The sequence below is a fragment of the Scardinius erythrophthalmus genome (genome assembly GCF_964197995.2).
Source record: "Scardinius erythrophthalmus genome assembly, chromosome: 4".
Taxonomy (NCBI): Eukaryota; Metazoa; Chordata; class Actinopteri; order Cypriniformes; family Leuciscidae; genus Scardinius; species Scardinius erythrophthalmus.
Genome location: NC_138224.1, coordinates 10,417,446 through 10,431,879, shown reverse-complemented (window position 1 = coordinate 10,431,879; position 14,434 = coordinate 10,417,446). Strand labels below are relative to the sequence as shown.

At 38.0% G+C, this 14,434-nt stretch overlaps 1 protein-coding gene across 1 annotated transcript; it reads left to right on the top strand.

Moving 5' to 3' along the window:
- Window positions 1-1,705: 1,705 nt before the first annotated feature.
- Window positions 1,706-7,447, top strand: tmbim4 (transmembrane BAX inhibitor motif containing 4). Its single transcript, XM_081363998.1, has 7 exons — window positions 1,706-1,951; window positions 2,770-2,878; window positions 2,994-3,099; window positions 4,315-4,348; window positions 4,437-4,554; window positions 4,957-5,002; window positions 5,950-7,447. Exons 1-7 carry the CDS (start codon window positions 1,861-1,863, stop codon window positions 6,154-6,156), a joined length of 711 nt encoding a protein of 236 aa, XP_081220124.1. The 5' UTR covers window positions 1,706-1,860; the 3' UTR covers window positions 6,157-7,447.
- Window positions 7,448-14,434: the final 6,987 nt, after the last annotated feature.

Here is a 14,434-nt window from a genome sequence, read left to right as displayed (position 1 = left end):
TAAATTAAGGAGTTTGGAATTCAATTATGCAAAGAACAATTGTGAATTCATGTCCTCCAAGGTCATTCCCCCATCATTAGTGCGATATAATAGGGTACACCAACAAGTGGAGGGACCAAAATTGATTGGTGATGTTTGGCGAGGATTGGTATTATCTTAAAACCGTGATGCAAAACTAAGAGTTCCAAATGTCCTTGTTGTCATATGTCAGGAATTGTATAAATAGAGAAAACTGGATCAAGTTGTCACAAGGTCTACATCTAAATGCATATAAGGTTTATAGTCCTTGTTGTCATATGTCAGGAATTATATAAACCGAGAAAACTGGATCAAGTTGTCACATGTCAGGAACTGTATAAATCGAGAAAACTGGATCAAGCTGTCACAAGGTCTGCAAAATACATATCAGGTTTAAAGTCAGACATGGGCCCGGTAAGAAGTAAGGATGGCCCTGAGGGAGATATACAAAATGTAGATTGTAATAGAACTGAATAAAATGAAGCAAAAATATGATTCTACTTACTTTTTTTAATCAATCACTGTCTGTACATATTGCAGAACAGATAAAAGAGTCCAAGACTTACTCCAAGTGCGTCGAAATTCACCAGGGATAATATCCTTTCCCTTGTAATATCAAAATGGTGTTTAGTGAGCTTGTCATCTGTGTTACACTGATGAAATACAGTATAGGCCTACAAGTCATTTGAGAAAGCATATTGTTTACTTTTGTTTAAGTGAAATTAACCCCCAATTATAGAATTAAATAGTTAGCCTAATAGTTAGCAATAGGCCTAACGTTATCATGATACTTCAAAGTGTTTCAAAAGATAGGCTAACGTTAGCTACATGTAAAAAAGCAAATAAACAAACACGTTAATGATGATATACATTACTGCATTATGATAAAGTTTTGGTACTACGTTTTGTGTTTTGATTTTGTTTGTAAGTAAAATGCCTTTACCTGAGTCGTTCACAAGCTGCAGGTGTTGTCGAAATTCATCAATGGTAGGGAAACTTCAGGCTTCAGGCTTGTTTTTTAGGCATTAGGTAAATATTACATATATCCAGTGTTTCTGTGCTTTGTGTTCGTATCGTAATATGTTGTTTATGTTTTTTTGCCGCTTTATGAGTAGGCTAAGTGCGTTTGTGAACTGTTCATCTGACTTAATCACGAACCGATTTAGACCGTCCGTTTTGCTAACTAGCTTAACGATTCATTGAATAGAACCGACTCAAATGAGTGAATCATTCACTAGTCGGGAATTGCAGTTCACAACAAAGAAAATGTAATACGGTACTACTATTTCAAAAATATAGAGCAGGGGTTGTCATTTTTTTAGATGCAACGAACTCCTAAATTAATATTAAAATGGGAAATTAGCTTCTATTAAGTTACATTGTTATATTTCTAGTCACAATAGTAATGTACTGTAACATATATTATTTAATTATTTAATTTTAATCAGAATTTTATCTATATTATTCAACAATTGTATTTATTTTAATGCATTTAATAGACGTCGGTATAACTTATATATGTTAATCACATTTATGTATTTATTGTAAGACAATTGATTTATTTACTCATTTATTTGAATCCTTTTATTATGATAATTAATTATATTAATTTGTATTTTTATTTATTTATTTTTTACGGTTTTTTTTGTTGTTGTTTTTTTTCATCCACGTACCACCTTGCTGGTTTGGGACAATCCGATAGGTGGCAATAGCACATCTTTGAGCTACGGAATGTTTACAACATAAACCACCGAAAGAAGAAAAAGGCAAACGACGGAAGAGAGACCTTTGGATTATCACTTAAACTTGTCAGTAAATGATACTCGTTAAATACGATCAAACATGAATCAAGAGAAGTATCCGCGATCATCTATTGAGGATGATTTTAATTATGGCACGAACGTCGCGACAGCGAGTGTGCACATCCGGATGGGTGAGTTAAGCCGCTGTTTACAATGATGTGGAGTCTACGTAATCAGTAATACAGCCAGTATAATACTATGGCCTGGAAAGAATAAACATGTAAAACAGCTGGAGCGGGGTTCCTATTTTATTTAAATTAATTTCACTTGGTTTCATCATAAGGCACACAGGAGACATATGGCGCACATGATATAAATCAGCTGTCACGAGTCGTTGGATTCATTATTGATTTCACAACGTCATTGTATTAGTTTTTATTAGAAATGTTACAGATTCTCAAAAAATGTTGCCTGTTGTTGTCAAACCTGCTTATCGAGGTTTTGTGTGAATGATAGACGCCTTGTTTGAGAACTTAAATAAACCCTGTCAAGCTATAACATATGTCAATATATGAAGAGTTCAGATGCAAAAGCCTCTAAGTGCCATCTGAAATTTCTTCTAGAATGATCATTTTTATAAAGCTTACGTTAAGTAATTTCACTTAAATGACAATTAATAGGTAATTTGCATTGCCATTTAAGTGATATTATTGAACTTAAATATACGATCTTGATAAAAATGATCATTCTAGAAGAAAATTTCAGATAGCACAGAGGCTTTTGCATCTGAACTCTTCATATATGTATTCATATAATTCCATTCCACGAAACCTGTCTCTAACCATACCCATATTTTTGAACACAATAAATAAATTGTATCTAACAGTTTTTTTGTAAGTACATAATAATTAAAGGCACCTAATATAAAGTGTGACCTTATAATTATTTATTTTCTACATGTGTGTATATATGGTTGAGGAGTTGACGCTCAAGTCTTATTTCTCTCTAGATTTCCTCCGCAAGGTCTACACCATCCTTTCACTGCAGATTATCATCACCACTGCTGTATCTGCCCTTTTCATGCTCTGCAACCCCATTAAAACCTTTGTGCACGAAAGGTAAGACCACATCCTCCCTGTGGATTCACCACATCATTGTGGCTGATAAATGATGTAAACTACACTTTTAAGCTGTGTACGTATATTAATGTGACCCACTGCGTTAATTTTTCAGTCCCGCTCTGGTGCTGATATCTGCTATCGGGTCCCTTATCCTGCTGCTTGCATTGGCTGTTTACCGTCACCAGCACCCCGTCAATCTTTATTTGCTCTTTGGATTTGTGAGTATATACCTCAAAACAAGATTTTAAGTATGATACACACTCACTGGCCACTTTATTAAGTTCAACTGCTCGTTAACGCAAAATCGAATTAGCCAATCACACGGCTGCAACTCAATGCATGTAGACATGGTTAAGATGATCTACTGAAGTTCAAACTGAGCATCAGAATGGGGAAGAAAGGCGATTTAAGTGACTTTAAGTGAATGTGGCATGGTTGTTGATCTGAGTATTTCAGAAACTGCTGATCTACTGGGATTTTCACGCACAACCATCTCTAGGGTTTACAGAGAATGGTCTGAAAAAGCGAAAATATCCAGTGAGTGTCGGTTCTGTTGGGTGAAAATGCCTTGTTGATGTCAGAGGTCAGAGGAGAATGGCCAGACTGGTTTGAGCTGAGAGAAAGGCAACAGTAACTCAAATAACCACTCGTTACTACCGAGGTCTGCAGAAGAGCGTCTCTGAACATACAACACATCGGGCTACAGCAGCGGAACACACACTGGTGCCACTCCTGTCAGCTATAACAGGAAACTGAGGCTACAATTCGCACAGGCTCACCAATAGATAATTGGAAAAACGTTGCGTGGTCTGATGAGTCTCAATTTCTGCGGCGACATTCAGATGGCAGAGCGTAAACAACATTAAAGCATTGATCCATCCTGCTTTGTATCAACGGTTCAGGCTGCTGCTGGTGGTGTGATAGTTTGTGGGATATTTTCTTGGCACACTCTGGGTCCCTTAGTACCAATTGAGCATCATTTAAATGCCAGAGCCTACCTGATTGTTGTTTCTGACCATGTCCATCCCTTTATGACCACAGTGTTCCCATCTTCTGATGGCTACTTCCAGCAGGATAATGAGCCATGTCACAAAGCTCACTAAACTCAGATGGCCTCCACAGTCCCCAGATCTCAATCCAAAAGAGCACCTTTGGGATATGCTGGAACGGGAGATTCGCATCATGGATGTGCAGCTGACAAATCTGCAGCAACTGTGTTATGTCGTCATATCAATATGGACCAAAATTTGAGTAATGTTTCCAGCACCTTGTTGAATCCATGCCACAAAGAATTTAGGCTGTTCTGAAGACAAAAGGGGGTCTAACCTGGTACAAGCAAGGTGTACCTAATAAAGTGGCCAGTGAGTGTATGTGTGTGTATATATTACATATTATGAAGTATTACAATTTAATGGCTGTACATGTTTATGCAGACTCTGCTGGAGTCTCTGTCTGTAGCCACTGCAGGTAAGTTTATGCATTTTCCTAATTGATAAACATCCAGTCCCATAATATTATTGGACACCTCCGTGATCTCATATTTTTCTGCTTTCAGTGTCATTTTATGAGTACACCATAGTGCTTCAGGCCTTTGTGCTCACGTCTGCCGTGTTCCTGGGTCTCACTGCCTACACTTTCCAGTCTAAAAGAGACTTCAGCAAGCTCGGAGCCAGGTAATTCTCTCTTCCTCGTCCGCTCAAGGCCCATGATCTGTCACATTCATCACGGTAACTGAGTGCAAGAATGATTGTTTTAATCCATTTACTCCTGAATCCATGTGGAGTGGTGTTCTTTGCATCAGAAATTGTCTCTGGAGAAACATTCTTCTTTCCAGTTATTAAATTGAAATGTAACTAAAATAAGGGGGCTCCATGAGTCATAACGCTGTTATTTGATGTGGTGCATGGCCCGCTCGTCGGCATGGGAGAAGTGAATGTCTTTTGTGAGGAGAATTGAAGATTTTTAAGGTTTAATAGACAGCTTGATGCAACAGTTCTTGCTCTGTCCTTCAAATTGGTTTTGTGTATTAATAATGCACTTGCAGAAAAATCCTAATTGGTCATTTTTATCTCTAGTCTGTTTGCTGGCCTGTGGATCTTGATCATTGCAAGCTTTATGAGGGTGAGTCTGAGGCCTGTCCATTTTTAACTTAATAGATGTAATATAAGTTCAAATTTTACTTCTGTTTTAGTATTACTTCCATTCTAGGTATAAAATATTAACAAAATATATTTATTTAAAATATATTATTTATTCTTTCATTTATTTTATATTTATTCTATGGAAAGATTTTCTTCTTCAATTGTAATTAACATTATCAAATTAAAGGGATAGTTCACTTTGAAATTAAATTTTGGTATGTTTTAGCTTACCTCAAGGGCATCCAAGATGTAGGTGTCTTTTTTTCCGCAGTTGTTTCAATTTTTATATTTTTAGGTCAAACCGTTCTTGTCTGTCAGTCATATAATGCAGGTCTATGGTCACTATCTCAAAGAGCATGCACAGAGTCCAAATTAAAACAGTTCCCCATCGTCCAAATTAAACAATTCCCCATCGTAAGTACACATTGATGGCCTAAGACACGAAACGAGCGGTTTGTGTGAGAAAACGAACAGTATTTATATAGTTTTTACCTTTTGTACACAGCCACGTCCAAGTGATCTGAGGGCGCGCGCGCTTCCTAGTGTGTGACGTGTACGCAGACTGGTGCATAGATATATACACTAGATGTCGCCTTGGCTACGGCAGTTCATTGGAATGAATTTGGACGATGGGGAATTGTTTTAATTTGGACTCTGTGCATGCTCTTTGAGATAGTGACCATAGACCTGCATTATATGACTGACAGACAAGAACGGTTTGACCTAAAAATATCAAAATTGAAACTACTACGGAAAAAAAGACACCTACATCTTGGATGCCCTTGAGGTAAGCTAAAACATACCAAAATTTATTTTCAAAGTGAACTATCCCTTTAAGTGAGTTTGATTTGTACTGAACCCGTAGCTTTTCTTTAAGAGCCATGTGGTCAAGTCGCACAATTTGATTCAAGCCAAACTCTCCTTCAGCTTTTCTTCTACAATGACACAATGGAGTTGGTCTTCGCCGGGGCTGGAGCTCTGCTGTTCTGCGGGTTCATTATTTTCGATACCCACTTGCTGATGCATAAGCTGTCCCCCGAGGAACACGTCCTGGCATCCATCAATCTGTACCTGGACATAGTCAACCTGTTCCTGTACATCCTGCGCATTCTCGACTCCATGAAGAAACACTGAATGTTGTGATGCTCTTCTTCAATTTCAGTGGGTGCAGTGCTGGGAGTGGTACAAAAATATTATTCTTTGATTTTCTTTAACTTAAATTTTGGCACACTTTGAACTAATCGAATTATAATTTATTGTTAATTAGAATCCAAATTAAGTGCAGATCTCTGCAAAAAACAACAACATTTTTTTTTTTTTTTGCAATGTTCAGAATTATTGGAGTGTGTGTGCTATATGTCTATTTGGGCATTAACAGCAAACTCCTCTGATTTTGGCATTAGATTAGATTTGGCATTAGTTGAGATGATGGTCCTCGTGTATTGTAATTCCCCCTTGTTTGCAAACCAGCTGTAGTACACAGTGTTCAACTTGCAAAGTGGTAATTGTAATTTAATGGCCAAATGTGAATGTTTCAAATATGATTGTACAACTTAACTTGGTGTTGTTGATTGGATTCCTCTGTTTTTGAATGTAGTGTGACCTGTAATCCATGGAGATTTTTCCTATTTATTTAGGTGTTGTTGTAAATCAATGTTATGGGGATAGTTCACCCAAAAATAAAGATCTAAAAATCTACTCACCCTCAAATTGTTAACCAAACAGTTGACGGCACCCATTGACTTCCATAGTATTTTTTTTTTCCTACTATGGAAATCGATGAGGTCCTTCAACCGTCTGGTTACCAACATTCTTCAAAATATCTTCTTTTGTGTTCAGCAGAAGAAAGAAACTCAGATTTGGAACAATTTGAGGATGAGTAAATGATAGAATTTTCATTTTTAGGTGAACTGTCCCTTTAATGGTTTGGGAACAAACTTTACGAGAAGCCTGCAATATTTTGTTTAGTTTGGATGTGTTAATGGAATGTTTATGATTTTTAAGTAACTAGACACTTTTACTAAAAAGGCCCGAATTACATGAAAGTTATAAGAGCTGCAAAGAAACCACAACACAAACATCTAGAAATGTAACTAAATATTTATTTTATTTGCAGCAGTTTTTGATATAATATACTGTTCACCAAATAAACATGATTTTAAAGCAGCATGCAGTCAGTTTCAAAAGCATCAAGAAATATAACAATATTCAGGGATCTCTGTATGCCTGTACCCAAAGTGCAATATTAATCATAAGACTTGTTAATATTTATCATAATATAGAGAAATATTGCTCTTGATTTATTTTTAAAAGGGCAAAATTGTCACGTATGAAAAAAAACTGAGATGGTACATAATGTAATGTTCTTTGGTGTAATAATTAAAAAAATAAAATATTTGACCCTGTATGTGTCGTCTTCATATACAACAATTTGTGTATTTATTTATTTGCCACAACCTACCCGTGATTTTTTCTGTTGTTTAATAGGTAGAACCAACAAACTGAAATGAAAGTGCTGATGCCCTGTCTTTGCATAGAATAACAACTTGCCCACATGTTCTCAAGAAAGTGAAACTATGAGCTTCCGCATACTTTCACACCTTGAACATCTGATTTCTGCTCTCTAGTTGACCGGGAGGAGGGAAATGGATCAGTCTGCACCATTACTGACATTTTGGCAGATAAAATCTTAATGTCTCTCAGTAGATCGGGTTCACGACTGATGTCTTTTCTCAAACTGTCCGGGATTTCCAGTTTGCAGATGTCTTCTTTTCTCACCATACTCCGGATCAACCGTGTACAATTTTCTTGTAATGAGTACACTGTCAAAAAACAGAGCATAGATATATATTTGAAATGAAACTATTGTGCATGTTAGTGCATATGAAGCATCATAAGATGAAGGATGAACTCGCACCTGGTGCAGTCACACACACAGACTGGTACAGCGGGTATCCGTCCTCATACTGCGCTTGAGTTGGAAAGTAAACTTCACTGTGGTTAACCAGCAGTTTAGCTCCGTCAGATGCTCTGAAGATCCACGGATGAGCTGTAAAAATACTTGCTTTAGTACAAAGTGGAGAACCAACCCGGATAGGTTGCTAGTTCTACGGTACTTACTCAGGTACGTGTTCATCTTAAGCGCTTTCCCCGGTTTTACGTCACCGTAAGATACCGGTTTTCCAGAGAAGTTTAGCCACCATGCTTTGGCATTCCGACTGGATTTGTTAACAAAGGAGATAAATGTTGGATCATACGAGTTTAGAGATTTCAGGGGAGCGGGCACTTCCTGTTCTGCCATAGTGTTGCTTTTACGGAACGTAGATGTAGTAACACTGTATCACTGATAGGTGGCAGTATTACACCCTCTTATGCATGGGAGATAGACCTTATTCAGAGCAGCGCCATGACAGGTAGCTATGAAGTGAAAGCGAGGCTTGTGAGGGATAGACTTGCCGAGTTTTTTTTTCAATGGCATTCGCTGTGTAAAGCTCCTAGATCACTTATAATTTTCCACAGCTCATGTTGTCTGGAGTTTTTTTGTCTACTGAAAGATATTTTCACAGCGTGTCGTCGACAGAACAATCCAAAAGCACATTAAATAACAGTACAACCCAGTGAAGAGATTACAGCCAAAATAACAACAATAACAAATATGGCGCTCCTGTGAATAAGGTCTATTGACTGGAAGGGATTTTCAACCTGTACAGAGTATAGACCCAAGAACCTCAACCCTCCATTTTAAATTGATTACAGTATGTAATTTTTGCCTTGTCAGTAATGTTGTAAATGTTACCAAGTAATTTTTGGAGCTTAGATATTAAAGCAGGGCTCATTTAGGTCATTAGCTTCTCAAAACATTAATCTCCACTGCCACAGACCCTTCATTTCTGGATCATGTCTGCATTAGAGAGTGGGGAGAGGAGTTCCATTTGGTCTCAGTTTTAGAAGTCACATGATTTGCCAGCCATACTACTGGATCACCCCCTTCACCCGTTCTGTTCAGAAAGACTGGGATGGAGAAATCCACTTAAAATTCCAGGGTGGCTGGTTCTTGAAGGATGGGGGCACTCAGAAATTCTTGCGTGATGACAGCGAGGCTTTGATGTCGGTGTTTTTGTCTCTGGAGAAGCAGGGCAGGGCTGTCTTGAGACAAGAGCGAAAGATCCTATTCTCTAGAGACCCTGATTCACTTTACAGCTCAGACTATACACACACAATCATATAGGCTGAGAGTTTTAAAGCACACTATCCATGTAAATGTGATTGCATTTCAAAGTCTTAGTGAAGTGATTTATTTAGTTAAGAGACTTATAACTGCACTTTATCCCACGCGTCTGGAAGATGCTCTTCTAATTCGTTTTCCTATACTTCTTTTTTCTTTTTTCTTCTTATTCCCGTTTAATTTTCCTTGCCTTTATTTATAGCATTTCAACGTATTATATGAAGGTGGCACAGCATGTTTCTCTCTGATGTTTCTTGGCAGGTTTAGTTTGATGGAGTGGGTGGTTTGGCATTCTCTCTAAAGGATTCAGAGGTGTTTTCATTTAGCCATTTTTTTTTTGTGCCTATTCACGCTGTTTGCTGTTTATTGTTAACAAAAGTTCTGCCACACACGTTTATAGACAACCCCCTTAATACGATTTTAAAGAACAGATTTATAAAAGTTTTTAAAAATGTGAAATAAAATGTATGGGTGTGCAGTTTGAAAGAAACAAAAAGTCTGTCTCGCAAATAACCCACAATCATGGGTCATGGGTTCCCATAGAAAACCTTGATTTATCAAGGACAATATTGATTTCCAAGCTTAGGAAGTCATGCAAAGTCTTAAAAAGTCATGGAAAATCATAGAAATGTCTGTAGAAAATACTTTTGCATACTATTTTAAAAATAAAGGTTCTTTATAGGCATCAATGGCTCCATGAAGAAACATCCATGGAACCTTTGCATTGCACAAAAGTTGTAATGGAAAAGGGTTCTTCAGATTATATATAAAAAAAAGATCTTAATTTTTACACCTGTTTTTTATTAAGAACTGTTCACTGAAAGGTTCTTTGGGGAACCAAAATTGTTTCTTCAATGGCATCACTTTTGAAAAGTCCCTTTTGGAACCTTTATTTCAGTGTATTAATTAAAATAGTTTCAAACTAATAAGTAAAAACACCTTGAAAACCTGGAAATGTAATGCAATTGATTGAACCTTAATAGATACATGTACAGTGTGTTTTGGCCTTAAATCTTAGTTTACCTTTCATTATAAAGCCTAAATGTTTGAATCAATATCCAAGGTTCATAAAGTCATTCCTAACACTTAAATGACACCTTGTGAGGAAACTTTGAAGAATGAGGAGTAAGTGCACACATGGCAAGACATTAGGATTCCATTTAAATGTTTAGCTATCTGTATACTCAGAAGTCTTTGCGTTATAGAAGCCCAGAGTGTCTGTAACAATGGCACTCGCTTTAAGAGTCAGTGCCCATCCCCAGTATCCGTGCTGCAGTGTTCTCGACCTCTACCTGTAAGCCTACTGTATTTTCCGGCGGGGTGATTATGTATGGGGGGCAGAGCAGATCTAATAAGCTCTTGGCTCAGACAGCCCATTCTCCTGCTCGCCCTTTGATGTCCTGCTTTCATTGCTTCTCTTTTGCTGGGACAATGACGAGAACCTTTCGCCACAGTGGGCATAATGCGCTTGTTGCTTTTGTTGGTTCTGTCTTTCTCCTCCACACCACAGGGGAATTTTCCTGACTGGCACAAACATACTCATACTACCCCACTACTGATTTCTCTAGCTTCTCTCTTCTTCACCAGCAGGGCCTTCACATCCTCAAAATGCTCTCTGGTGTCAATTTCAAGCATGTGAGGCAGGTTTGTTTAAGGGTGTGTTATACCTTTTTTTTTTCTCGTCATAGGAGCTGAGTTGCCCATCACAGTTCGATACAGGCATCAGGACCACCGTCTCCTTGCAGCAGATTTTCATTTGTGTGAATTTTCTGGCGCTGTTTTGACTCCTTTACACATTTTATATTCTATTGCGTGTTCTCAGCTGGTCATAATGCCATTATACGTACGCACATATTACATGCGCATTTTGCCCAACACAGCCTTGTTTTGGGTGTTTTTTTGTACCTTTAGGTTCGGTCTTAAAAATGACAGTGTGAACGCTAAGCGAACCAGGACTAAATGTATTATTTTCTTAGAAACGATGTGTGGACTTCTCTCTTCTCATAGAATTATTATTATTTTATGCTTTTTAGTTAAGGCCTGTTCACACCAAGAACGATAACCTTATTACCATCCTCACCAACAGGCGATAACATTCGTAATTAGAATGATTATTACTTTATACAGCTTTGTAGTTTACAGTTAAGGCCCATCAAACCAAGAATGCTAACTAGTGTCCACACCAATTAAAGGATGATAACTTTGTTTATGATACGCAGACGCTGGACTTTTATCGTCTGCCACTTTAAATGCGCATCCTCTTTAAAGTCGGGTGGATTCTGATTGGATGTCAATGTTTTTGTCGTTCATCTACTGAAAAAAACGTTCTGAAAAGTAAGAGGAGAAAATAGTCAAAATACATTTTTGTGGTAACCAACATTATGCCAAGTGCTGTGAATTGAGCTTAACTATTGAATCTGGAATATTCCTGTAAGTACGTCCTGTGAGTGTCTTATTTTTGCCCTTCGTTCCGTCCTATAATCAGAAGGTGAATCTATGATTCTCAGAAGAGCCATTATATGAAGTGTAATGGAGAGAACATTTCAATGTAATTCTCAACAGACCGAATCTTTCTGATGTTTCCCTGCTTCGGCGCCCAGAGGCAGATACAAATGGAACATACCTGTTCCTGCACCTGCTTAACGCAAGTTACCAGATGTTTGGAAAATTCACAGGCACGAAATGACTCAGTGGTTTCCATGGTTACCGCCATTTCATTTGCCTGCTACATTTTTAACATTCCACAAAGTGTTTTTGTTATTGTTGTATTTCCTCCATGAAAGGTGACCTGACAGGGCAACTTCGCGTGGCTCCCATGGGCTCCGCAGGGCAATCATGGTGGGCCGAGCTGCTATGTGATGTGGAACAGTACAAATAATCAGCCGGCCAGCTGTTTATTTTCACCTGTCCTCTCTGGCCACCACACCAGCTTCCTCTGGACCGCGGCGGGAAGCACGGCTGATCGAGCGGCGCCCCCCCATAGAGGTTAATTGGTGTAATGTGTGAATGATCCTCCTACTCTGCATGTGTGTATGCTCGTATGCACATTGCCATCATTCTTCTTTACCAAGACCTTTTCAACCTTGAAAACCAAAGATTGCTTTTTGAGTGATTGGCTCAAAGGATGAGTGCTCTTCCAGGTGGCTGTTGCACAAGGCTTCATGTATTTTGGTAAGCAGACATCAACATTCCAGTTGCATGATGTTACTTTTACCGAAACCAACATCTGACAAATCATCTCATGATGGTGGAGGTGGTAAACATCTGCACCCATTCTATCAGCTTTGCTTTTTTCCACTATACTTGAGACAGGGAATATGTGAATACTTGGATTTTTTTGGTAAGAAAGCATCATTTATTCTGCACAGGAGAGCAACAAGATACTTATTCACCTGCCAGCGCACACAGAGTTAGACCCACCACAGTGTAGTCCCTCCGCAATCGCACAGAAGCCGCAAGACTGGCCCGTAAAACTCGCTTTATTTTACAATCCTCCCTTATAGAAACCCTGTGGAACAAATGACGGAATAACATTTAAGCAGGTTAATCTAAGAGTCGTGTTCCAGCGCTGTGCCATACAGGATCATTAAATAGATCAAAGACATTTACAATGCCTCAAATAAATGATTAAACATAAATTGAACTTCTCTTCATCAAAGAATAAAAAAATATATAAGTTTCCACAAAAATATTAAAGGAGAACTCCGGTCTATTTTAACATTGAGCTCATTTTTTTGTACATTTGGAGTGCTGTCAATACAGAGAACAACGACAAAAATCGGTGTTGCCTACACCGAGTTATTCTATTTTTAAAATTTGCACCCTATTGACTTCAATGGGGCAAGTAGTAAGCCTGCTTTTTAGCCTCTTAACATCCTTGATGTGTCATTACAAGTGCACAGAAAATGTGAGTGATTCCTTCCGAGTGAACACGGGTGAATCTGACTGCAGTAGATGTTAGAGATATTAATAAAAATGAAGTTAATTCAGCCAGCGCTCATACCTCTGTTTACATCCTGTTTTCGGTGGAAGGCCATAGTAATCGATTGCCGAGTTCACGCGCGTGATCATAGGCACTAAACCTATGCGCGTGAACTCGACAATCGATTACTATGGCCTTCCACCGAAAACAGGATGTAAACAGAGGTATGAGCGCTGGCTGAATTAACTTCATTTTTATTAATATCTCTAACATCTACTGCAGTCAGATTCACCCGTGTTCACTCGGAAGGAATCACTCACATTTTCTGTGCACTTGTAATGACACATCAAGGATGTTAAGAGGCTAAAAAGCAGGCTTACTACTTGCCCCATTGAAGTCAATAGGGTGCAAATTTTAAAAATAGAATAACTCGGTGTAGGCAACACCGATTTTTGTCGTTGTTCTCTGTATTGACAGCACTCCAAATGTACAAAAAAATGAGCTCAATGTTAAAATTGACCGGAGTTCTCCTTTAACCAGCACAGCTGTTTACAACATTGGTAATGTTTCTTGAGCACCAAATCAGCATATTAGAATGATTTCTGAAGGATCATGTGACACTGAAGACTATTCAGCTTTGCCATAACAGGAATAAATTACAGTTTTTATTGTATTTTTGATTAAATAAATGCAGCCTTGGTGAGTGTGAGAAACTTCTTTCAAAAACCCCAAATTCTTAAATGTTAGTGTGTATATATAATTTACTTTCTGAGCTTTGGCCCTTTAAATTGTGACTTTGTATTGTAGTTTGCATTCATATGTTGAAGCCTTGAAGGAAAAAAAAAGTGAATTTTGCTATTTACCCTGTCATTCTGCTTTCAAGCTTCAAAAACAACTCAAAAGCATCATAAGAGTACTATAGAAGTACTCCATTCAACTTGTGCTATATTTCAACTAAAGTGAGAAACGGACCAAAATTTGAGTTGTTTCTCACCAATTGTAACGTTCAGGGAGCTGAATCAAATGAATGAATTTGTTCTTATGAACACCACAAAGAGAGGCCAGAAGGACAGATTTTCAGTGAGTTGCATGGACAATTTTTACATTTTTATGGTGCTTTTCTCTATTGTTGTGGAGCTTGATGGTCTTCGTCCAAGACCCTTCCATAGACATAAATTAGGCGTACAGGTTTGGAATGACATGAGGGTGATTAAATGATGACAGAACTATTATTTTAAGAGTTAAGACAATTCATCTTCACAGGC

Bases quoted from the DNA above. Each gene is read 5' to 3' on its own strand.
- tmbim4 (XM_081363998.1), top strand. From the start codon at position 1,861: ATGAATCAAGAGAAGTATCCGCGATCATCTATTGAGGATGATTTTAAT. The intron at 1,952-2,769 runs GTGAGTTAAGCC...ATTTCTCTCTAG, and splicing joins GAGTGTGCACATCCGGATGG to ATTTCCTCCGCAAGGTCTAC. The intron at 3,100-4,314 runs GTGAGTATATAC...ATGTTTATGCAG, and splicing joins TTTATTTGCTCTTTGGATTT to ACTCTGCTGGAGTCTCTGTC.